At 47.5% G+C, this 25331-nt stretch overlaps 1 protein-coding gene across 2 annotated transcripts; it reads right to left on the reverse strand.

Annotated features, from left to right (window-relative positions):
- Positions 1 to 70: 70 nt before the first annotated feature.
- On the reverse strand, positions 71 to 4799 carry LOC125510852 (protein IQ-DOMAIN 5). 2 transcript variants are annotated; one of them, XM_048676126.2, is made up of 7 exons: positions 4485 to 4799; positions 4244 to 4367; positions 3443 to 3679; positions 2096 to 2326; positions 1767 to 1880; positions 852 to 1323; positions 71 to 544 (listed from the first exon to the last, which is right to left on the reverse strand). In XM_048676126.2, exons 2-7 carry the CDS (start codon positions 4334 to 4336, stop codon positions 399 to 401), a joined length of 1293 nt encoding a protein of 430 aa, XP_048532083.1. In that variant the 5' UTR covers positions 4337 to 4367; positions 4485 to 4799; the 3' UTR covers positions 71 to 398. The 2 variants fall into 2 exon arrangements, with proteins under 2 accessions (XP_048532083.1, XP_048532082.1); XM_048676125.2 differs by having other exon boundaries at positions 4244 to 4377; positions 4485 to 4798.
- Positions 4800 to 25331: the final 20532 nt, after the last annotated feature.

A 25331-nucleotide genomic window follows, 5' to 3' on the forward strand; every position in this document is an offset into this window, starting at 1 on the left:
AAAAGCAAGGTACAGACTACAATTGCTCAAAAAAAAAAAAGCAAGGTACAGATTACAGAGCACACACCAGTGAAAAACACAGGGTTACCCCTTGAAACATAACATTTCAGAATTTTTATTGTACAAAAAATAGTCCCAGAAAATGTGAGTCCATACTTGCTCTTAGCTACAAATACAACAGTACAAGCTATGGTAACCTCCAGGACTAGAGGCACCAGCTGACCAGCACATACATATCCAAGCACTAGCTAGATCTCATCTCATGAGATGAGCATTTGACTGCATACCTATATGGCTAAGAAATAAATGCAAACTGCTCCAATGGACCTTCCAGAATCTAAGGCCGTCGTCGCATGCTTCAAACCTTGACGACGGTAGATAGGGCTTCAGATGGCTTGTCAAGCCTGCAGCTCAACTCTCTTGAACAACAGATCAACGGAACCGGCACGGCGATGCTTCCCTTCCAGCGCTGGAGAGTCTTCGGTAGCCTTGGGGGATCGGCTCACTGCAGGTTTATTCACTTGCCGTTTGCCAGTTTCTGTGCCTGCACATTTTCAGTAGCAAGTGAGTCTATCTGGAAGCTTTAAGCAACCGTAATAAACCGAGGCACAAGTTGGAACAGGAAACAAACAGCTTTTATTTTTTTCTGGGGAAAAAGGAAACAAACAGCTTGTAGTATGGAGATTATTTCTGAACTGCTGAGTAGTTATAGCGCACACACATGAGAAAAACTTATGCTAGACAAGGACATTTATCGAAAAAATGATGCCTTTTCCGAAGAAGAAAAGTTACTGAAACCAGCAGGAAATCTTTGCATCACTAGAAGTAACAGATGCAAGGTTTGGACTTACCAGTGCCAGGCAAGGAGAACCTCTTGTTGGCCCGTGGTTGTAACTGTCCAGGCCTCTCCTTAGGATTACTACTGCTCCGGGCACCAAGTCCCGAAAGACGAGACGAGACTTCATCAGAACCTTCTTTCGGTGGCAGCTTCCGTTTCGGTTTAGCTGACGCCGAACCGGCAGACGGGTTCGACGAGGAGCCACCACCCTCTGAGTTCGAGGGCCGGGCCTTCTGGATCAACACATTTGAATGAAGAGCTGAAACCTGCTTTTTCACAGGTTTCCTGTATGGGGCCTTGGTTGCATTTCCCTCAGCGTGCTGCGCTCCGGTATCGATGGCAATTCCATCTGCTGCGTACATGCCCAGGAACCGACTCTCCCACGGGCGGACAGCCATCCATCTCTCCAGCCAATTCCAGCTCCAGCTGTTCCTGTCTAGTTCAGAAGCTGTAATGGCTGCCTGTTGCCTTGAACCTGCTTGCCACTGCAAAAGGAGAGAAGAAACTTCAGATGGAACACTAAAGGAAGCACTGATGCTTTCCCTTTTTCTTTTCAAGTAGTGGCCTAATATTGGCTATGCAGTAAAATTACAGATAAAAGCTAATCAAGAGCAGAATAGCAAGGAAAACATGAAGAACAAAATTATGTAGCTAGCTTGGAGGGAAGGTTAACTTCTATGTTATTCATGAAAGCAACACCTGGAAGTTGGAGTGTAGCAACAGCAAACATAGTAGAGTGCGGTGCAGCCAATCACACAAAAACAGCGAGCATGAGGCTTCCGAAATGACCTTAGACATCCAGAAGCTATACTTAGGTTCAGGGCAATATGTTTGGTGCACTATATAGCATTCACTAATCCACGGTTCAAGCATCATGTTGTTACCACCATTGAGTAATGTCCTCGGGTAAAACATATGATAAAGTTACCTGGTGAGAAAGGGCATAGGCCATGGCTCTCTCACGCTTGGCTGCTGCTTCCTGCCTCTTCAACAATTTTGCTTGGATGTCTTCCACAGACCCTATACTATCGCACCACCCATCCTGCATTTTAAGTAAGGTGGTAATGGAAGTTAACAACTCAAGCCAAATAACTGCACTGCACCACCATTTATTTCCTGATTAAAAAATGTAACTCTAACAGGAACCTTACGAAAGGATGTCAACAAATAAGGCAAGCAGCATAACAAAAAAAAATTATATAACAGGATGTCTTACAAATTATAAGCACAATTTTTGCAAACTGGTGTGTGCCTTACCTCAGCTTCTCGAACATGTGCCTCGCCGGTTTGTTCTTCTACATTATTTTGTTGCTCGTCCATCTGATTTTCCAAGGAAACACGAACTCGCCTTGCTCTAACACGGGCTTGTACCCTGACCAAAGCTTGCATACACCGAAGTGTTATAGCAGCTTGCTTTCTCACTATATGACCCCTTACAAGGGCTTGAAGCCTAACCAGTCCTTTTAAAGCTCGGCGGGCTCTCCTAGCCTGAAGAGGAATGAAGCTAAACTTAGTGTAGTACTAGTACCTTACAAGAAAATAGACAATTAGAGCAATCTTGGCAGATTCCTCGATTACATTCTAACATTTCTTTGTTTCCAAGATAAACTTGTTGGTAGGATACAATGCTTTGCACTAATACTTCGACAGCCAGCCGTATGAACATACAGTCCATCAAACATTGTTGCACAGTACTGATGTCGAAGATACAGTCCAGCAAACATTGTTGCATACTCCCTTCATCTGGTGAAGAGTGCACATCTAGAGATTTTAGGACAAATTATGGAGTCAAGTAAAAAATGCATTGGAAAAGTGCAAGACACCAATCTCTCTCCTCTTTAATTAACCAACCCCCAATGAGCTAAGTGCATGTAGAAATTAAGAAGACCATGTGTAGATTGTTATTAGTCTTGATTACCGTGTGATGAGAGAGAAATTTTTTTCTACTTTAAAGTGCATTGGAAAGATAGAAGTACACTCTTTTGTGGACAAATTCTGAAGCCAAACGTACACTCTTTACCGGACGGAGGGAGTAGTACTGATGTCGATGAACATAAACCTATACATAACATTTCCAGGAATTATAGATTTTACTTCTACCATGTATCACAGTATCAGGATGATCGAGCTGTAGCTTTTCTTACTTCAACTGAAACTGCATAGTCATCACATAATGCTAATCACTCTGTATGTTATAGTTGTTGGAATTGAAAACCATGTGAAATTTGTGAGGTAAGACAAGTGCAGCACACCCTACTGACTGCACAAAGTCCGGTTTTAAATATACAACGGATAGCAAGCCTCCTAATACTGCCTTACACATGCAAATGCAGCCCTGCAGGTGCAGGTTTGCTTGGACACAGGAGCTCCGTATTTTGGAGACTGGAGCTTTAGTACTTTACTAGTTAACCACACATCAGCAATCAAGCAAGACTAATTAAAAGGTAGCACAAGATCCAATTTCTCTAAAAAACGTAACCATTGAAATTTTCAGGCCCCTTGCATTTTATCAATATACACAAGTTAGGAAACATGTGTAATTATTCCCACTGTACAGAGCAAGCAAGAAGTTAACTGCTAATGGACAGAGAAAAAGGTGAATACCAGTAGGGCTCTATACGCAGTCTGAATAATTGTGGCAGCCCAGATCTCTTTGAGCTCCTCTTCTGTTTGAGGCAGTGGCACGCTAAGTGTACTGAAACCAGGTCCTGAGCATGAAGGTGTGCTGCAATCGTCTTCTGACGGAACATTTCCATCAGGGAACTCTTCTGGTCCGACAAGGCTAGCGTGATCCTGGGAGTGCTGATCCTGGAAGTGGAACTGATCGACGGCATCCCTTTTCTGCAATTTCCCCAGTTCACAATGTGTAAGCAAACAGGCAAATTTTCATAGCACATCAGCAAAGGAGCATGTGGCATCACTCTATTCCAAAAAAATGGCAGCAGAAACATATATTCTCCTCATGTGTTTATAATCAGGGACGGTGTACTGGTGTAGCAATACTATACAGATATCTATTCTTGTTCCAAATTTATAGTTGTTGTTGTGCTTACATAGCAACAGATTAGTTGAGTTCTTTTTGGACTAATTCCAGTCCCCAAAATTCAATCTTGTCAGTGGTGCAGAACCAAAGGGTGACTCAAATAATATCACCCAGATCTGCAACAAGCCAACAAATGCAAGAACTTGCAAAAGCATTGCATAAAGAAGCACCAATTGCTACCTATAGATTAGATTTATTGTAGGATAAGAATGAATTCTCACGAAGCACTGGGCAAAATATTGCTATGATCCTTCCACATACAAGCAGAGTAAGTAAGTAGACCAAATGGAATTAAGGAACCCAGAGGTGAGAACAAAAAGGCAGAGGCGGAATCGTAGGTAGGTAGAGGTGGTGCTCCGTACTGTTCGGCCGGCGTCGCCATCCTCCTTGCGGCGCTGCTGATGCTGCTGCCTCTCCACCTTCCTCAGCCCAACCAACGACTTGAGCCACCTCATCGCGCCGCCGCGTCACCTCACCTCGCCGCCTCTGCAACAACCTCCAGTCGCGGAAATTATTTCCGTCAGCACAAGCCCAAAGCCGCAAGCTGCGCAATCTCACATAAAGGGGCAAGAGAAAACAAAACCGCGGCGGAAAGTGAGTTACCAGATCACGGGCACCTGACGCCGGAGGAAACGACCGGGGCCGCGCACCGCCGCCGGCCAATGAGGGCCGCCGCTTCGCGAGATTGGGAGCCCGGCTTGAGGAGGCGAAGGGAGCGAGGGAGGGAGGGAAGGGTGTGGCGAGTGGGCTCGAAGCGTCACCAGTGCCCAGTGCAGTGGCGCTGCTCCCCTGCCTGCCTGCGTGCTACTGGCACTGGCACCGGCACCACGCGGCCATTACTGCCGCTCCTGTGTGCCGGTGCGAATTATTGCTCGCTCGGCTCGGCTCGGCCGCCTGTGTGGCAGCCGCAGGGAGGAGGAGGACGAGAATTATATAGGCAAGAAAATCATACAGTACTACTGTACCAGTGTGGCAAATAAACAAAGAAAGAAAGAAAAGCGCGGCGCTTTTTATCAGGTTTTGCTTTCTGCACCCGCTTGTCGGGATCAAAAGCCCTCTCTTGTTGCTCGCTTCTGGGATTTTATTTTTACCGCGTCTCATTCTTTTCTGGCTCGCCTGCGTCCTGCAGCCAAAGATTCTTTGATTAGCTTTAGGACAAGGTGATGCTGCTGCTGCTGCTGGGTTTATTTGATTAGCGTTATTAATAGTTTAGCCCCCAGAGAGAGTCTCCCTGTGCTGCGGATTTTGTTGGATTTGGTCAGTGGCTTCGTTTGAGACCGTGGAGTGACTGATCACGTGCTTTGTGGCACTAAGATTTCAGGGTCGGCGTGATTCCTCTTCAATCTAAACATATATATTCTTTGAGATGCGCATCTAGTATAGCTTATCTTCACTGCCATTGCCATCTGTCCGGTCGTCAATGCAAACTATAAACACGCCTGAGAATATTTGGTGATTAAATTTGGTTAAGAAGATACTATGCCGAAGAGATGGCGTTAGATACACTGAAGAAAATACAGTTTTCTCTGTTCCGCGTCTGTATTTCAACCCCTCCAGCAAAATCTTGGACGCGTCACCGCGCGAAAGCTGACGCGAGATCCTCAAAGTGATAAACGCCGAAGGACTTTGGTAGGAGCGCAACAGTGTGTGTGGGGGTGGCATTGGCTTTTGTCAGGACTGAGAGTTTTCATGAGGCGTGTAACTTTAAGAACCGCTACTCGCACTTGCTGTGGTGTCTCTCGATGCTGGCAGTACACTGGATTCTGTTGCATGTATTTATTTTCTTGCGTTACTCCTGCTGTAAAGCTGATTGACTATGAAGAAAAAGCCTTTATCATTGGGCGGTACAACAGTGGGACACGTTATGTCCTGCACCATAGTACCTACTAGTACAGACCAAGGTCAAATTTTAACTGTCGCCTGCTCGTTGTTGCTGCCTTTGCGTCCTTGGCACGAAGTAACACCATCCTAATGTTTTTATAACTAAAATTGTCATCCAAAGACGCCACAAAAAACGTAAGGCGGAATTTGTCGTGGCACTTATTAGGGTCTTTTGTTTTTTGTAGGGGGCGTCTCCTTTATTATAGTGCAGTCTGCACATTTTTCCAACTTTTCATGCTGAGGTCTTACAAAAAGAAGACAATTTCTGACTGCCACCTCTCGTGCTCTCTTTATTTTGGAAAAAGAAATCAAAACGAATCGTGTGGGATTACATGATAAAATCGCAGAATGTTTTTTATTTGGGTTCATAGAAGAAAAATTACATTCAGATACGTAAACCACCTAGCGACGACTACAAGCATTAAAGTGAGTCGCATTGAAGTCGTACAAATCTTATTGTAGTAGACACTCGGAAAGTCGCCGTGCTATGGTTGCCATAGGACCAACGCACCAGAACAGCAGCCGCCATGAAGAGAAGCGTAGATCGAAAGGATCCAACCTGTAGACACATGAACGCAGACGAACGAAGCACGGATCCAGTGGATCCACACATCCACCGAAGAAAAATGCCAATCGAGTCTCGCGAGATCCATCATAGATAAACCTCCACATGCCCTCTAACAGCGCTAGAGGCATCATCGGGACGGGGGCTAGGCGGCGAGAAACTTGTTCCATTTTCAGAGAGTCACTGACACATTGCATTTCTTAACAAGAGACAAAACATCTAAAAACAAAACCCTCTCATCGGCAAAGTTTGGGACCCACCTCGTCTGCGTATCAACCACAAGGGCCCACATGAGGAAAACACAATGATCGGTCCGTGCGATATTTCTGGATTACTTTTGCAATGTGAAACTATTTTTTGTTGGGTGTTGCGTTATATTTAGCAACCCGGTGCATCTCTTCAGACTTCATCAGGGTGAAAAGCCATCAGACTTCATCGATGGCGCCATCTCTAGGTCCGCCCAGGCCCTGCCGTCCACTTGCCGACTTCTTCTTGACTCAATGGGTAGGGTACGTTGGTCTGTGTTGGCTTCGAGTTTTGGTCTTGTTGTAGAGATCTCCGGCAGTGGTTGTGACGCAACTTGGTTGCTCTGTGGCTTGCCCCATCGCCATCGGCATGAGGTTGGCCTAGGTGAAGCAAGTATTGTAGTACGCGTGGTGGGTGTGTTTGGTGGATGTGGATGCTAATTCTTGTGATTGGCGTTGTGATGGCCAAAAGACTCTGTATTCGGCTTCTTTGCCGCTTCTTTTTTAATATATGATATGCTGGAATTTTGTCTATTTTGGGCCTAGCCCAATAGCAGTTTCAGAAATTCCTAATAAATCCTAGAGGCCCACGCAGCCCATTTGTGCAAGGCAAGAGGTGGAACTAAAGTTTAGTCCCATATTGCTAGTTTAGGGAGTTGGACCTCTTTATAAGGGAGGTTCTTTCCCCACTTTGTATGAGCATGAGAACAAGAGTCCACGCACGCTCCTCCTCCACCGCCCGCCTCGCCACGCCACGCCTCTTCACGACGCGTCGCGGGTTGCGAGATGCACCAGAACTACTCCTTCCCTCGCCATCGGTTCCATCTCTGAGCTGCTGCTATCTTCCTCATCCCGACTTGCGGCGTGCATCGTACGTCGGGACAGTAGGCCTCCGAAACCGCACCTTTTGAGTCCTGTACGGGAGAAGGGTGATAAGGTTTTTGGGGAGCGCTCAGCGCGACTACTGGCTGCTTCATCACGGACGATCCGGTCGCCGACGACTTCTTCCCCGATGTCCACGACGTCCTCGACGACATGGCAGGCGAGGACACCGACCCCAAGTCCAGCGCTTCTGCTGCTGCTGTCCCGTACGTGTTCTTCTCCTTTCTATTAGAAGTCCTGCTACACTTCCTTGTTCTAGTATTTGCCCTAGATATGTTAGACTCTATTTCATATATGCAACTTGCTATACTGTCTGCTCTAGATATGTTTAGTTACAGTTCATATATGAAGATGTTGTGCACCTTCTCTCTGTCAAATCGCATGGCTTGTTTTATCACTACTATTCTGGTCATGCTTTATCTAGTATTTCTGTTAATAAAATCATTTGGTAAATTACTCATATTTCCAACAATCCAAAAACCTTATTATAGGCAATTTACCCCGAGTGGTTTTGCTGCTTCCATGAGACCTCCTATGTTTGAGGGTATCCACTATAAGAGGTGGCGTGTAAGAGCAGTCTTATGGTTTCAAACCATGAGTTGCTATGACGCCACTCTCGCAAACCTGAAGAAGAGCTTGATGCTCAACAGGCACAAGCTTTTCAGAAAATGGATACTCTGTTTAAGGCTGCTCTCTTGAGTGTTCTTGGTGAGAACATAGTTGATGCTTATGCGTCAATTGATAATGGAAAAGATATGTGGGATGCACTCGAGGCCAAGTTTGGGGTCTCGGATGCTGACACTGAGTTGTACATCATGGAGCAATTCTATGATTACAGGATGACTGAAGAGCGCTCCGTGGTTGAGCAAGCTCATGAGATGAAGTCATTTGCTAGAGAACTTGAGCACTTCAGTTGTATGCTACCGGACAAGTTTGTTGCCGGAGGTATCATCACTAAGCTTCCTCCTTCGTGGAGGAACTTTGCTACCTTACTGAAGCATAAGAGACAGGAGTTTTCCGTCCCGGATCTCATTGGCGCTCTTGATGTGGAAGAAAAGGCGAGAGCAAAGGATACACGTGCTCGAGGTATTGAGGGAGGATCTAGTGCCAATCTGGTACAGAAGAAGAACTTCCAGCCCCACAAGTTCAAAAACAAGGGCAAGTTCGATGGGAAGAACAAGGTTGTGCAGCACACGAACTTCAAGAAGAAGAATGACAAGAAGAAAGGTGCTTGTCATGTGTGTGGAGATCCTGATCATTGGGCTCCTAGTTGCCCTAATCGCTATGACAAGCGTCACCCTGGGAAAGGCGGCAAGACCGCTAATGTTGTCATTGGAGACACTGACATGAAGGATGATGGGTATGGTATATTTCCCACTATTCTTTCAGTATGTCATTCTCCTGATTGGATGATTGACACGGGTGCTAATGTGCATGTATGCGGTGATATTTCCATGTTTTCGTCTTATCAGACCGCAGGGACTTCAACCGTGCTGATGGGCAACGGTTCAAGTGCTTCTGTTCGTGGTGTTGACACGGTCGATCTGAAATTTACTTCGGGGAAGATCGTGCGGCTGAAGAACGTGCATTATGTCCCATCCGTCAATAAAAATCTTGTTAGTGGATCTCTTCTGTGTAGAGATGACTACAAGCTTGTCTTTGAGTCGAATAAATTTGTAATATCCAAGTATGAAACCTTTGTTGGTAAAGGCTATGAGTTAGGAGGCCTGTTTCGTTTATCCTTATCAGACGTTTGCAATAAAGTTGTTCATCATATTTGCAACAATTGTGAATCCAATGTGTGGCATTCACGTCTCTGTCATGTTAATTTTGGTTGCATGTCATGACTAGCGAAGTTGAACTTAATCCCTAGTTTCACCACTGTCAAGGGATCTAAGTGTCAAGTTTGTGTGCAAGCTAAGCAACCTCGTAAGTCTCACACGACTGCAGAAATGAGAAATCCTGCACCACTAGAGCTCATACATTCAAATCTATGTGAAATGAATGGTGTTTTGACAAAAGGTGGAAAGAAATATTTCATGACTTTAATTGATGACTCCACTAGATATTGCCGTGTGTATCTTCTGAAATCTAAGGATGAGGCTTTGAACTTTTTCAAGATCTATAAAGCTGAAGTGGAAAATCAACTTGATCGGAAAATCAAGAGGCTAGGTCCGACCGTGGTGGAGAGTATTTTTCCAATGAATTTGATACTTTTTGTGCGGAACATGGTATAATCCATGAGAGGACGCCTCCCTATTCACCTCAGTCTAATGGGGTGGCCAAAAGAAAGAATCGTACTCTAACTGATTTGGTTAACGTCATGTTAGACACATCGGGTCTCTCCAAGGCATGGTGGGGGGGGGGGGCGATATTGACGGCATGTCATGTCCTAAACCGAGTTCCCACAAAGAACAAAGAGATAACTCCATTCGAGGAATGGGAGAAGAAAAGGTTAAAACTCTCTTATCTACGAACATGGGGTTGTTTGGCGAAAGTCAATGTTCCAATTCCAAAGAAGCAGAAGCTTGGACCAAAGACCGTGGATTGTGTTTTCCTAGGATATGCTTTTCATAACATTGGCTATAGATTTTTGGTTGTAAAATCTGAGGTACCCGACATGCATGTCGATACGATCATGGAGTCGAATGATGCGACTTTCTTTGAAGACATCTTTCCCATGAAGGATATGGCTACCTCATCTAATCAGGAGATGCCTAGTTCATCGAATCAGGAACCAGTTACAATTACCAAACCTGCCATTTCGATGGAGCACTTTGAAAGTCATGTGGAGGAGAACAATGAAGTTCCTACTAGGAGCAAGAGACAGAGGACTGCAAAGTCCTTTGGTGATGATTTTCTTGTGTATCTCATAGATGACACTCCCAGTTCTATTTCATAGGCCTATACATCTGAAGATGCTGACTATTGGAAGGAAGCAGTTCGTAGCGAAATGGATTCCATCTTGGCGAATGAAATTTGGGAGATAACTAATCGTCCTTATGGGTGCAAACCTATAGGATGCAAATGGATATTCAAGAAGAAGCTTAGGCCTGATGATACTATTGAAAAGTACAAGGCTCGGCTCGTGGCTAAGGGTTATACCCAAAAGGAAGGTAAAGACTTCTTTGATACTTACTCACTTGTGGCTCGACTGACCACTATTCGAGTTCTACTTTCACTAGCTACCTCGCATGGTCTTCTCGTTCATCAAATGGATGTTAAGACTGCTTTCTTAAATGTAGAGTTGGACGAGGAAATTTATATGGAACAATCAGATGGGTTTGTACTAGATGGTCAGGAAGGAAAAGTGTGCAAGTTGCTGAAGTCTTTGTATGGACTCACCCAAACAGTGGCATGAGAAGTTTGAAAGAACTTTAACATCTGCTGGCTTTGTTGTGAACGAAGCTGACAAATGTGTGTACTATCGCCATGGTGGGGGCGAGGGAGTTATCATTTGCTTGTATGTTGATGACATACTGATTTTCGGAACAAATCTGAATGTTATTAAGGAGGTCAAGAATTTTCTATCTCGCTGTTTTGAGATGAAGAATTTAGAAGTGGCAGATGTCATTCTGAACATCAAGTTGTTGAGAGACGATAATGGTGGGATTACATTGCTTCAATCTCACTATGTGGAAAAGATCTTGAGTCGCTTTGGCTATAGTGACTGCAAGCCCTCTCCAACACCTTATGATGCAAGTGTGTTACTTTGAAAGAATCAAAGAATTGCTAGAGATCAATTGAAATATTCTCAGATTATTGGCTCGCTTATGTACTTAGCAAGTGCTACAAGACCTGACATATCTTTTGTTGTTAGCAAATTGAGTTGGTTTGTCTCAAAATCAGGAGATGTGCATTGGAAAGCTCTAGCGAGAGTTTTGCGTTATTTGAAAGGCACTGCAAATTATGGAATTCACTACACCGGGCACCCAAAGGTGCTTGAAGGGTATATTGACTCAAACTGGATCTCAGATGCTGATGAGATAAAGGTCACGAGCGGATATGTATTCACTCATGGAGGTGATGCTGTTTTTTGGAAGTCTTGCAAGCGGACCATCTTAACGAGGTCATCAATGGAAGCAGACCTCACAGCACTAGATACAGCTACGGTCGAACCAGATTGGCTTCGTCGGCTATTGAATGACTTGCGGGTTATTGAGAAACCTGTACCGGGTATCCTTATGAATTGCGACAATCAAACTGTGATCACGAAAGTAACCAGCTCAAAGGATAACATGAAGTCATCAAGACACGTTCAGAGAAGGTTAAAGTCTGTCAAAAAAATGAAGAACTCCGGATTTATTGCATTGGATTATATCCAAACGTCTAAAAATCTGGCAGATCCTTTTATTAAGGGTCTATCACATAATGTGATAGATAATGCATCGAGAGAGATGGGTATGAGACCCACAATATGAGTTGTTCACAGTGGTAACCTATTCTTTGTGATCGGAGATCCCATGAATTAGATGTGGAAGACAAGTTGTTGATCAACTGAGAAGAGAGTATCCTTACTATTAACAATACCACTCCATGAAGATGCAATACTCTCCTAAACTGCATGGTAGGTTGATGTATATCTTAATGTGTTTTAAGTGGCTCATTTAAGCAGAGATATTGTCCTGCAGAATATCTTTTGAAGAATACACCTATATGAGTCTGATTGTCAAATGTCGCAATCTATGAGAGTAGGGTTCTCTCTAGTAAACTCATGAAAGGTCTCGGAGTATGACGCGTAAGCTCCACCCGCGGGGAAGACCCACGGTAGCCACGTATCGGTCAAGGCTTTATGTGAAGCTAGATTCATAGAAAACTTGCAGTTCAAGGCCTACTCCACTGTTCAAATTGCTTACTAGTGTAGCATAGAGTTCTAGGTGAAAGTTCAACTTAACAGTCTCCACTGCAATACGGGTATTTAAAACAGTGTTTTGAAACCAAAGGCAAATTTTATGTGCCTCTGGGATCTGGTGGGGGATTGCTGGAATTTTGTCTATTTTGGGCCTAGCCCAATAGCAGTTTCAGAAATTTCTAATAAATCCTAGAGGCCCACGCAGCCCATTTGTGCAAGGCAAGAGGTGGAACTAAAGTTTAGTCCCACATTGCTAGTTTAGAGGGAGTTGGACCTCTTTATAAAGGAGGTTCTTTCCCCACTTGTATGAGCATGAGAACAAGAGGGACATCCACGCGCGCTCCTCCTTCGCCGCCCGCCTCGCCACGCCACGCCACGCCACGCCACGCCTCGTCACGACGTGCCGCGGGTTGCGGGAATGAGCCGAGCCGATGTCTAAATTTTTGCCACGCACTACGGGTATATGAAAGGTCACACGGAAGCTGAAAAGATTTTTGCGAAAGTGGAGTTCGAATGCGAACGGTGCAGCCCTTCGGGGCTGCTGGCTGTTCGCTTCATCTTCGTCTCTTCATTTCGCCTCCCGTCGCTGCCCTCTCGCCTCCTTCTCTTGCGCCTATAAAAGGGAGGTCGCTCCTCCCAGAGAGATGCACCAGAACTACTCCTTCCCTCGCCATCGGTTCCATCTCTGAGCTGCTGCTATCTTCCTCATCCCGACTTGCGGCGTGCACCGCATGTCGGGACAGTAGGCCTCCGAAACCGCACTTTTTGTGTCATGTACGGGAGAAGGGTGATAAAATTTTTGGGGGCGCTCAGCGCGACTACTGGCTGCTTCATCACGGACGATCCGGTCGCCGACGACTACTTCCCCGACGACGACTTCTTCCCCGACGTCCACGACCTCCTCGACGACATGGCAGGCGAGGACACCGACCCCAAGTCCAGCGCTTCTGCTGCTGCTGTCCCGTACGTGTTCTTCTCCTTTCTATTAGAGGTCCTGCTACAGTTCCTTGTTCTAGTATTTGCCCTAGATATGTTAGACTCTATTTCATATATGCAACTTGCTATACTGTCTGCTCTAGATATGTTTAGTTACAGTTCATATATGAAGATGTTGTTCACCTTCTCTCTGTCAAATCGCATGGCTTGTTTTATCACTATTATTCTGGTCATGCTTTATCTAGTATTTCTGTTAATAAAATCATTTGGTAAATTACTCATATTTCCGACATGATACGCATGCTCAAGCTTATTCGAGAAAAGCCGTGGTATTTTTATCACTGGGTGCCCTGGTTTTCAAATTGTTCGGTGATTTTGTTCGGAATTGTGCATCGCGTGCTCTCTGCAAGAAATCATGCGGAGGTGCCGGTTTGACATTATTCGATTTGTCAACGCAGTAATGTGTGTGGGTGGGGCTGAATTGTGAAACATGTGGCTTCAAGAGAAGCGGTACTCTCACCACCTTTTGTAGCTTCTCATTACTACAGTTGATTCCGTGATGTTTATCGCCCTCTTTGTAAAGCTGATTGATTATGAAGAGAAAAAGCTTTTACCCTTGTGTGGCAGTACAACAACGGATTTAAACTGTCAGTTGCTACCCTTTGCCTCCCGGTGTAGGCCCACCGCAGTCATCACGCACAGTGTGCATCCTGTTTTTCAACCTTTGATGATAATGTCTCAAAAGGCAGGCATTCTCCACAAAAGAAATGTTGTCTCAAAAGACATGACTAATTTGACCCACACCTTCCGTGCTTTGGTCTTTTTTTTTCATTGTGTGTGTGTGAAAATGACTCAGATCTATCAGAAATACAAAGGATCGTAAATGTAATAAAAATTGCATCAAGGTTTATGAACCATGGAACAACCACAACCCCCGGCAGAGCAAGCTGTCGATGCGCTGCTGTTGCGGGTCTCGTATCAAAACCAGCCTAACCTTTTTTTAACTAAGTTTTACTGAAAATCTTACGAAAGAATATTCATATGAATACGCGCGGCATAGATAATGGAAGTGCAAAATGTTTTCATTTGTGGGCTTTGTATGATGGAGAAAACAGAGGAGGGTAGCTTCTGAGTTCTTTGATATCGCAAGGGTCAAATCACAGAAAGCTGGATGGGTTCAGTCGGCAAGACAACAGGGGATCCGCGTGCGTGTCTGCACCCAAAACTGACGCGACACCCACGACAAAACGCACCAACGAGTTGAAAAATGTGGAAGCAGCACGGGGAAAACGAATTTGATCGCGGACGATCATGCTGAACTTCCGAGGACTCGCCAGCAGGTCACGTGATTAACGTACCACTGCAGTACTGTTGCCATGCCCAGGCTGCCACCGTTTAACAGTTAACCACCAGGAAAGAAAAGGACATGGATGCCTTGTGTAGTTTCCCTGGACGTTGCACAGCTAGCTGATTGAGTGCCATGTTACCTGTCCTAGCCCACGACAGGTCTAGCCATCAACTGTTCCGTGCCTCCCATTCGGTGCAAAGAAGAAAGGAAAAGGAAGTGTGTGCTTTAAGAACTTTTCACTTTGAGAGATTGGAGTTTGGACTTTGGAGGGTGCCGAGTTCAAATTCGTACTATCACTGTAGCAGGGTGATGGGTGATTGGGGAGATGGATTGCTGCTGGTTGACCGCTGACACGGTTTGTCGATGACGTTTTCTGAAGGGAGATGGGCTGTTCTTCCTCCCGTTTCAGAATTGGATGCTCACCACGAGGGAAACGAGGTATGCTTCCTCCCATTCAAAGTTCGGCACATGAGAAATAAGAGTACAAGTGCAAGGCTCACGTTGACCTTCGATTTTCACGTGCGTCGTTTTATCATCTCGGGGACATTGATTCACCGCACATGCTTCAAAAACCAAGGGATGCAGATACAAGATGAGTCGACTGGAAAGTGTGAGCGTAAAGAAAGAGTGGATTAGCTCCGCGCCTTTTGTGACTTTTGAATGTCAACATAGTAGCGCAAGAATTGTATTAAAAATGTAGGAGGACAGTTCATGTATTCTCGGAGAATTTTGAGAGGCTAAAATGGCATCTATCTTGAAATGGAGGGAATAGCTAGAGACCGTGATTTTTCTCAATGTTTTTATCAACATGATTTTCTTTTTCCAAAGATCGGGAGGGAGTTCCCCCGCCTGAATATATATTACTCAAAGCCGCCATGCCAAGAGAGTGACATTCTCTTGGTTGGTTGATCCAGTTTATAAAGGAAATTGAATTGAAAAATGTAAACAAATGGACCTCGTTCATGAGAAAAATCCGGCCGAAAACCATACAAATAGCAAAGGGAAAAGAAATAAGAGAAAATTGGGTGCCAATGACAAGGAACACCCCAGCTAGCAAATATCATTACCATCAACAAGAGAGACACAAGCAGATGTGTAGTATCGTCGAGGGTGTCACAATACCAAGACTTTACAAGCTGCCTAGAACACCAACGTGCATGCCTAATACCCACGGCATGATACAGGAACACACACAGTCAACGGGTGCATAAACAAGACCACATGCTCTGCAAGAAGTGGAATGATACTGGAGCAATGCAAGATGAGAGACCACGGAGAACATGAACCTTGACTAGGGGCTCCGCCACAGAAAAACCATGTTGATTAGCTGGTGGCTCCGGGCCCTTTTTGGACGCGGCGAGGATGGCGAATCACATTGGCTGCCCTGGACGGCGTCAGTGGGGCTATGGCGGTGATGCTGTGGTGGGTTCTTTTCCTCAATCTTGTCCTTCGTCGCGGTGGTGCTTCCTCTAGAGCCATCGTCAAGCTTGTGAGGTGGATTAGGAGCGGTGGCTCAGATTTGCTATCCCTTTGTTCATCGGCAAAGGAAGCATAGAAGATGGTTGTGGTGGTGCCCGACTAATCATTGGTGTGTTAGTCCTTCAAGACCTAAGCTTTGAAGACTAAAGAAGCATGGATGCATTGGGGTCATTAAATCTAAGCTTATGAACATGGCCCTCCTCTCCAAGTTGATATGGGTTATGCTCAAGATCTATGGACAAACCTTTTGAAAGCCCCCTAAAGGGGTCTTTTTCAAATCCAACGTGTATGTGGCTCCGCGTTTTGGAATGGGACCCAAGCGGTCAAGCCTGCTTTCGCCTTGGGGGCAAGTTTGAGGGTCACAACGACAAGTCCATTTGTTTCTGGTTTGATTTGTGGCTACAAAAAGATCCTTGTAGATGTCTTGCCAGGATTTATATTCCATTTCGTTTGATCCCAATTTCACGGTTGCGGAGGCTCTTAGCATTTTCCCTTTGTCGATCTCGCGCCGTCGTGCGCTCTCTCTTGCCGAAGCGACTAGCTGGGCATCGCTTTGCAGTGGGCTCGGTAGTATCTCTCTTTCCTCGGGGACAAACATGGTGTCGGTGTCAAAACCGGCGGATCTCGGGTAGGGGGTCCCGAACTATGCGTCAAGGCCGGATGGTAACAGGAGACAAGGGACATGATGTTTTTACCCAGGTTCGGGCCCTCTCGATGGAGGTAATACCCTACTCCTGCTTGATTAATATTGATGATATGGGTAGTACAAGAGTAGATCTACCACGAGATCAAGGAGGCTAAACCCTAGAAGCTAGCCTATGGTATGATAGTTGTATATGGAGTTGATGTCCTACGACCTACAACCCTCCGGTTTATATAGACACCGGATAGGGTTAGGGTTACACAGAGTCGGTTACAATGGTAGGAGATCTTGAATATCCGCATCGCCAAGCTTGCCTTCCACGCCAAGGAAAGTCCCATCCGGACACGGTACGAAGTCTTCAATCTTGTATCCTCATAGTCCAGGAGTCCGGCTGAAGGTATAGTCCGGCTACCCGAACACCCCCTAATCCAGGACTCCCTCAGTAGCCCCCGAACCAGGCTTCAATGACGACGAGTCCGGCGCGCAGATTGTTCGGCATTGCAAGGCGGGTTCTTCTCCAAATCCTGTGTACCTGTAGGAATAATGTCCGATTTTTGTAATGTAGTGCTCCTCGGCTTCCACGCCCAATAATGGCCGTCTTCCACGCGTCAAACGAATGCAAAAAGCCGGGGCATTTTCACATCCACACCCCTAGCCGTATAAACGAGCCGCCTATTTAATGGGATGGGGATTTAGGTCCAAACCACATCTTCTCCTCTCCGCGAGTTATCATCAGAGCGCTTCCAGCAAAGGTCTATTCCAGCATGGCCAGCCGTCGCAGCTCCTCCCCCCGCCCCTCCGGTCCCAAACCCGGGGACTGGGAGAGTTGCACCATCCCGCATAGCAAGTTAGTGTCGCTTCAGGCCAAGGGATTTCTCCCTCAGGCATACATGGTCCCGGTCCGAGCCGGTCTCGCCACCTATAATGGCGGAAAGCAAGCGGAGAGCACCCCCAATCCTTCTAAAGGAGAGCGGGTGTGCCTCGTCCCCTATCTAATAAGGGGACTGGGATTTCCAATTCATCCATTTCTCCGCGGGCTTCTGGAGTTCTACGGCCTCCAGCTGCACAATCTCACGCCCGCCTCCGTATTACATATTGCGGGTTTCGTCGCCCTTTGCGAGCTATTTTTAGGCGTTGAGGCTCATTTCGCGCTGTGGAAGAGGTTATTCTGCCTGGTGCCCCGTTCTCAAGAGGGGTCTATATACCAAGTGGGCGGAGCCGAAGTATGGCGCATCGCCGGGACCGGATACCTATCCGGAACCCCAAAGAAGGCGTCCAAGGGCTGGCCTTCGGAATGGTTTTACATAGATGACGTCCCACTATCGGACCCTATCCGGGTCGATCTCCCTGAGTTCAACAGTGCTCCATTGAAGAAACGCTTGAGCTGGCGTCCGCGGAGCTCTCAGAGAGAAAGCGACAGAGACGTCCTTTACCTGATGGGCCGGATAAGACTGTTGGCTCATTCCGGACTAACCATGATTGGAGTCATGGCCGCATGCATTATGCGGGGGGTGCAGCCGCTTCAATATAGAGGCCACCCCATGTGGGATTTCAACGGGGAGGATGACGCCACCCGTTACGGTCGTAAGGGGCCGGCCTAAGCCGCCGCCCTAGTAAAGATCTTATCCTCTTTATACAAGGGAGAAAAGGAGGAATTCCTCCGCGTCAACCCGCGGGCCGGATTTACTATGTACGATCCTCCAAGTTGGGTAAGTGAACAATTGCGCTTGCCCGTTTGTCTTATACTCCCACGGTTAGATATGTAGTCTAACGACTTCAATGCAGGAACTGCGACAGGAGGTAAAGGATATAAACAGCCGCCCTCCACAGCCCGAGGACCCAGAACGGTCCCTCGATCCGAACTCCGAAGAGGATCCGGACATATCGGTGGAGCTTATCGACGGGGTGTTCCATCAGCTAAGCAAGGACAATACCTTGGTAGCCATTACGGCTGATTACCCAGGGTTAATCCCGGCATCCCAGGTGACAGAAACCGGAGTCTCATTCCCTTGAGGAGATTCCATTCTCACGTATTCCGGTGTTTCTGAAGACAACCGTGTTTTGCAGGGGAGATTTCCGAGGCGGGAGGCCGAACCTGCGGCGGCTAGCCAACGAGGGGCCGCAGGGCCCCGTGGGGCAAAAAGGAATGTAGTCCGGACTGAGATGCCGGCGCAAAGGTATAGCGCACCCTCTGTTTCCCTGGTGTTATTCTGTCAGGGCATATTAACGTTCGTGCTATCTTCAGAACGAAGAGACCTTGCCGGACTACATCCGAGAGGTTGCCAATCGCGCCTCCACCAGCCAGGCTCCAACGTCTGGCCAGGAAGCGGAGGCGAGCACAAGGCGCGCACCGGACGCTCCTCCGACAGAGGATGCGGACAGACTGTCTGCCACAAATTCTGAAGTGGAGAGTGCCATGAACCACAGGTGTCGCCGGATAGTTCTACGCGACGCTTGTTTCTCCCAAGAGGCTTTAGATGCCTTTAATTCGGGAGATGCGTACCTCCGTGCCGCTCAAAATGGTTTAGCCAGAGCCACAGAGCAGTATGTAAAAGACATACGGGTAAGAAAATTTTGGTCAAATATATATATACTAGTAGCCCCCGAGACTTGAAACAGTTAGAGCAACTGATTTAAGGATCATTTAATATGCAGGTTCTTACAGAGAAGAATACCGTACTGTCCCAGGAGCTGGAAAAGTGCAAGGCCCAACTAGAGGCCGCACTAGCCGCAGCAGGGGAGCCCAAAGAGACCCCCTCAGGTGAGATACACTTCGAAAGATTAGTATTGTGCAGTGTGGGTGCAAATCTGACAAATCATATTGCAGATGGCGCCGGACTTGATCCGGAAAAGCAACAACTCTTACGCCGGCTAAAGGCCGGTGAGAGTACGTTGACAAAGGTGAGGCGAGAGAAGAATGATCTTTAGGATGCCAACACCAAGCTGGACGTCGAACTTAAAGATGTTCGTGGCCAGCTGTCGGACTCCATGAAGGAGAATCAGCGGCTTCGACGCGGCATATTTAGTAAGTGCTTGAACAAACTTTGAAAAAAGAGTTCGGCGAGGAAGTCGACTAACAGAGTAATGTCTGTAGGTATGCTCACAGATCGTCCTGCAGAGGAGATGCCCGGTTCTATGAGTAACCTTCTTCCTGAACTCTTGCAACTGCACAAGCGAATTCGGCAGGTGATGCGAAGCGTTGCCCAAGCCTTATGGCCTGCCCACTCCATGCCCGAGGGCCTTGGAGAGCTTGCGGAGAAGCTGAAGGGAGCTCGGCGGCGCTTCCGGTTATGGAAGATATCGGCCTGCCAACAAGGCGCTAGGGAGGCCTGGGCCATGGTGAAGACCCGTTTTACGAAGTCTGACCCAAACCACATGGCCGAGGTCAGACCAGTGGGGCCTGCCGGGAAGGAGATCCCTGTAAGCTTAGTATATGGCCAAGTAGAGTTGGCCGTGAAGTATTCCCAGCAGGACTGTAAATTAGACAGCCTGTTAGATGGTATAGAAGAGGAAGACAATCAGTCAGAATGACTATGTAATTTTGAATTGACATGTGTAATGCCTTCTAGCCGGATTGTAGATCGTTTGTCGTTGCCGACCTTTTCGCTTCAACCTCGGGACCTGACGGTCCGGAGTGTGTCCGAATACCATAGCGGTTATATAAGAACCGGGGTATGCGTGGAGACCAGGCGTAGGGGTCATTAGTGCTTTATCAGACAAGTGCCCAACTAGTTATGTTATATTACATGGTTAGTAAGAAACATCTTCCAGAGAGAATAGTTCCGTTAGGGGTTCCTTTCGCTGGGAGGCATGCCCTAAAGTGCATGTCCGGACTGCGTGAAAAGACGCAGAAAAAAGCATCTGGGGGCGCATAAAATGAGTAAAAAGATCATCTTTTATTTCACCGACCGAATATTCCCTTAAGAACGCTAGCTTTCGGCTTCACCCAGTCTGAGGTACACATCCGGCTGACCCGGCAGTAACAATCGCAGAGGTGCTCCCTTTACCGCCTAGCTGAACAATCGGGAACGTAGGGGTAAGCACAGGAGCCAGGCAACCCAGCTTGGCCAAAACTTAAGTCATATCGATGCATATAATGGTGAAGAAAAAGGTACATGCGGAAGTTTGACGCATGTGTTGGGCGTGAAGCCCGTATAAATAAGCTTCTGTTAAAGAAGCCCCCAGGTTTAATGAGCGCGAGTGGCGCGTCACTAGATGAGCCTTTAAGGGCTATAAAAGAAAAGAGGGGAAGGAGAGAAATGTAAGACAGAAAAATGCAAAAAATGGACAGAGGAAGGAGACGAACACAGAGTCCGGCGCTAGGCATAGAATCTTCGGAGACGGGTGGCGTTCCACGGGTTCGGCTCGAGTCAGTTATCCGACGCATCTCGCAGGCGGTATGCCCCACCAGTCAGGACTTGGTCGATTATGAATGGACCTTCCCACTTGGGCTTGAGTTTGTCCTTTTTCTTATCCGGCAGGCGTAGAACTAGTTCGCCAACATTGTAATTTTTGGCCCGTACTTCTCTGCTTTGATATCTTCGGGCCTGCTGTTGATAAAATGCGGAACGGACTTTTGCCACGTCACGCTCCTCCTCCAAGGCGTCCAAGTTGTCCTGCCGATCGAGCTCGGCTTCTCTTTCTTCGTACATGCGCACTCTAGGTGAGTCATGAATTATGTCGCAGGGCAGAACTGCCTCTGCGCCGTACACCATAAAAAATGGTGTGTATCCGGTGGTGTGATTTGGCGTGGTCTGCAGCCCCCATAGCACGGAGTCGAGCTCCTCTACCCAGTGCGTGTTAGATTCCTTGAGGGACCGCACCAGTCTGGGTTTAATGCCGCTCATGATAAGACCATTTGCGCGTTCGACCTGGCCGTTGGTTTGTGGGTGATAGACAGAAGCATAATCGAGCTTGATGCCCATGTTTTTGCACCAGAGTTTTACCTCGTCGGCGGTAAAGTTTGTACCGTTATCGGTTATGATGCTGTGGGGGACGCCATAACGGTGTACAACCCCGGATATGAAGTCTATCACAGGTCCGGATTCGGCCGTTTTAACAGGCTTGGCTTCTATCCATTTGGTGAACTTATCCACCATGACCAGTAAGTATTTTTTCCTATCGGTCCCACCTTTAAGGGGTCCGACCATGTCAAGCCCCCAGACCGCAAAAGGCCAGGTGATGGGTATAGTTTGGAGTGCGGTGGGTGGCATATGGCTTTGGTTGGCAAAAAGTTGGCAACCAGCGCATCGTTGGACTAGGTCCTGAGCGTCTGCCCGGGCCGTCGGCCAATAAAAGCCTGTACGGAAAGCCTTGCTAACAAGGGACCGAGCAGCGGCGTGGTGACCACCGAGTCCGGCATGAATTTCAGCCAGAAGGTTCCGCCCTTCCTCTTCGGAGATGCACCTTTGAAGGACTCCGGTAGTGCTTTTCTTATAAAGCTCTCCCTCATGGACTCTATAGGCTTTAGATCGCCGCACTATGCAGCGGGCCTCGCTTTGGTCCTCCGGGAGTTCCCGCCTAGTAAGGTAGGCTAGGAGTGGTTCTGTCCACGGGGCGATAACCGCCATTATTACGTGGGCTGAAGGTGTAATTTCATTGGCAGAGCCTCCAATTGTGTCAGATTGTTCGGCGTCGAGTGGTGCGGCTGGGTCCGGGCTGTTATTTGCGGGTTCCCCCTCCCATGCTACGGATGGCTTGAACAATCTTTCCAAAAAGATGTTGGGGGGGAATGCATCGCGTTTTGCTCCGATGCGTGCCAGGACGTCCGCTGCTTGATTGTTTTCTCGGGCTATATGGTGAAACTCCAGCCCTTCGAACCGAGCTGACATTTTTAGGACGGCGTTGCGGTAAGCTGCCATTTTTGGGTCCTTGGCGTCGAAGTCTCCATTTATTTGGGATATCGCGAGGTTTGAATCCCCGCGTACCTCTAGGCGCTGGATACCCATGGATACTGCTATCCGGAGACCATGTAGGAGGGCCTCATATTCGGCTGCATTGTTGGAATCCGTGTACATGATCTGGAGCACATATTGGACTGTGTCTCCTGTGGGGGACGTCAGGACGACGCCAGCCCCCAGTCCGGCCAACATTTTGGATCCGTCGAAATGCATAATCCAGTTTGAATATGTGCCGTACTCTTTAGGGAGCTCGGCCTCCGTCCATTCTGCGACGAAGTCAGCCAAAACTTGCGATTTAATAGCTCGCCGTGGCTTATAGGTTATATCGAACGGGAGAAGCTCGATGGCCCATTTTGTAATCCGGCCCGTTGCATCGCGGTTGTTGATAATATCATTGAGTGGTACTTCCGAGGCTACTGTTATGGAACACTCTTAAAAGTAGTGTCGTAGCTTCCGGGATGCCATGAATACCGCGTATGCAATCTTTTGATAATGCGGGTACCGTGATTTGCATGGAGTGAGGACAGTGGACACGTAGTAGACCGGCCTTTGAAGGGGGAATTTGTGTCCATCCGTTTCCCGCTCGACAACGAGCACTGCGCTGACAACTTGATGTGTTGCTGCAATGTACAATAACATTCGTTCGCCGATGTTCGGTGCGGCCAGGACTGGGTTTGTTGCCAATATGGCTTTTATTTCATCAAGTCCGGCCGTGGCGGCATCCGTCCACTCGAAGTGTTTGGTGCGCCGAAGGAGGCGATAGAGGGGTAGTGCCTTTTCTCCCAAGCGGGAGATGAAGCGGCTTAAAGCCGCCACGCATCCGGTTAATTTTTGTATTTGTTTGAGGTCCTTTGGGATATCCAATTGTGACAAAGCTCGGATCTTGGCTGGATTTGCTTCAATTCCTCTACCGGATACAATGAATCCCAAGAGCTTTCCGGCTGGAACGCTGAAGATGCATTTTTTCGGGTTGAGCTTGATGTCATATTTTCAGAGGTTATCGAATGCAAGCCTCAAGTCGTCTACTAGAGATTCGACATGTCTTGATTTGACGACCACATCATCCACATACGCCTCCATTGTTTTGCCGATCTGGTTTGCCAGACATGTCTGGATCATGCGCTGATATGTTGCGCCGGCGTTTTTCAGCCCGAAGGGCATTGTGTTGAAGGAGAATGGGCCGTATGGTGTGATGAATGCTGTTGCGGCTTGGTCTGATTCTGCCATCTTGATTTGATGGTAACCGGAGTATGCGTCGAGGAAACACAACGAATCGTGTCCTGCAGTGGCATTGATAATTTGATCGATACGGGGGAGGGGGAAGGGATCCTTTGGGCAAGCCTTGTTAAGGTCTTTAAAATCGACACACAGGCGCCAGGATTTATCCTTCTTTGGTACCATCACCAGGTTTGCTAGCCAGTCCGGATGTTTTATGTCTCTAATGAATCCGGCCTCCAATAGCTTGGCTAGCTCCTCTCCCATAGCCTGTCTCTTGGGTTCGGAAAAACGCCGAAGGGCTTGTTTGACAGGTTTGAATCCTTTTAGGATATTTAAGCTGTGTTCGGCCAGCCTGCGTGGGATCCCTGGCATGTCTGAAGGGTGCCAGGCGAAAATGTCCCAGTTCTCTTGTAGGAACTCTCCCAGTGCGGCGTCTACATCAGGGTTCAGTCGTGCCTCGATGGAAGCTGTTTTATTGGGGTCCGTTGGATGGACCTGGAATTTGACTATTTCGTCAGCTGGCTTGAAGGATGTGGATTTGGATCTCTTGTCGAGTATCACATCATCCCTGTTAACCGTGGAGCGCAGCGCAGTCAGTTCCTCGGCCGCTAAGGCTTCGGATAGTGCCTCAAGGGCTAATGCGGCCATCTTGTTTTCGGCGCGGAGTGCTATGTCCGGATCAGACCCCAAGATCTATCTAGGTGTTGATGTAGAAGCCCTCCATGATTGATGTCCGGATCAGACCCCAAAAATCCTACGCTCACGCAAGATCTATCTAGGAGATGCATAGCAACGAGAAGGGGAAACAAGACGGCCGCATTAGCCCTTGAGGCACTATCTGAAGCCTTAGCGGCCGAGGAACTGACTGCGCTGCGCTCCACGGTTAACAGGGATGATGTGATACTCGACAAGAGATCTAAATCCACATCCTTCAAGCCAGCTGACGAAATAGTCAAATTCCAGGTCCATCCAACAGACCCCAATAAAACAGCTTCCATCGAGGCACGACTGAACCCTGATGTAGACGCCGCACTGCGAGAGTTCCTACTAGAGAACTGGGACATTTTCGCCGGGCACCCTTCAGACATGCCAGGGATCCCACGCAGGCTGGCCGAACACAGCTTAAATATCCTAAAAGGATTCAAACCTGTCAAACAAGCCCTTCGACGTTTTTCCGAACCCAAGAGACAGGCTATGGGAGAGGAGCTAGCCAAGCTATTGGAGGCCGGATTCATTAGAGAGATAAAACATCCGGACTGGCTAGCAAACCTGGTGATGGTACCAAAGAAGGACAAATCCTGGCGCCTGTGTGTCGATTTTAAAGACCTTAACAAGGCTTGCCCAAAGGATCCCTTCCCCCTCCCCCGTATCGATCAAATTATCGATGCCACCGCAGGACACGATTCGTTGTGTTTCCTTGACGCATACTCCGGTTACCATCAAATCAAGATGGCAGAATCAGACCAAGCCGCAACAGCATTCATCACACCATACGGCCCAT

This window comes from Triticum urartu, chromosome 5A (genome assembly GCF_056163025.1).
Source record: "Triticum urartu cultivar PI428250 chromosome 5A, HENAU_Tu73, whole genome shotgun sequence".
Taxonomy (NCBI): Eukaryota; Viridiplantae; Streptophyta; class Magnoliopsida; order Poales; family Poaceae; genus Triticum; species Triticum urartu.

Coding starts and splice junctions, on each gene's coding strand:
- LOC125510852 (XM_048676126.2), bottom strand. CDS start 4,336: ATGAGGTGGCTCAAGTCGTTGGTTGGGCTGAGGAAGGTGGAGAGGCAG. Junction 3,680..4,243: donor ATGGCGACGCCGGCCGAACA/GTACGGAGCACC, acceptor GGGAAATTGCAG/AAAAGGGATGCCGTCGATCA. Junction 2,327..3,442: donor CTGCGTATAGAGCCCTACTG/GTATTCACCTTT, acceptor ATTCCTCTTCAG/GCTAGGAGAGCCCGCCGAGC.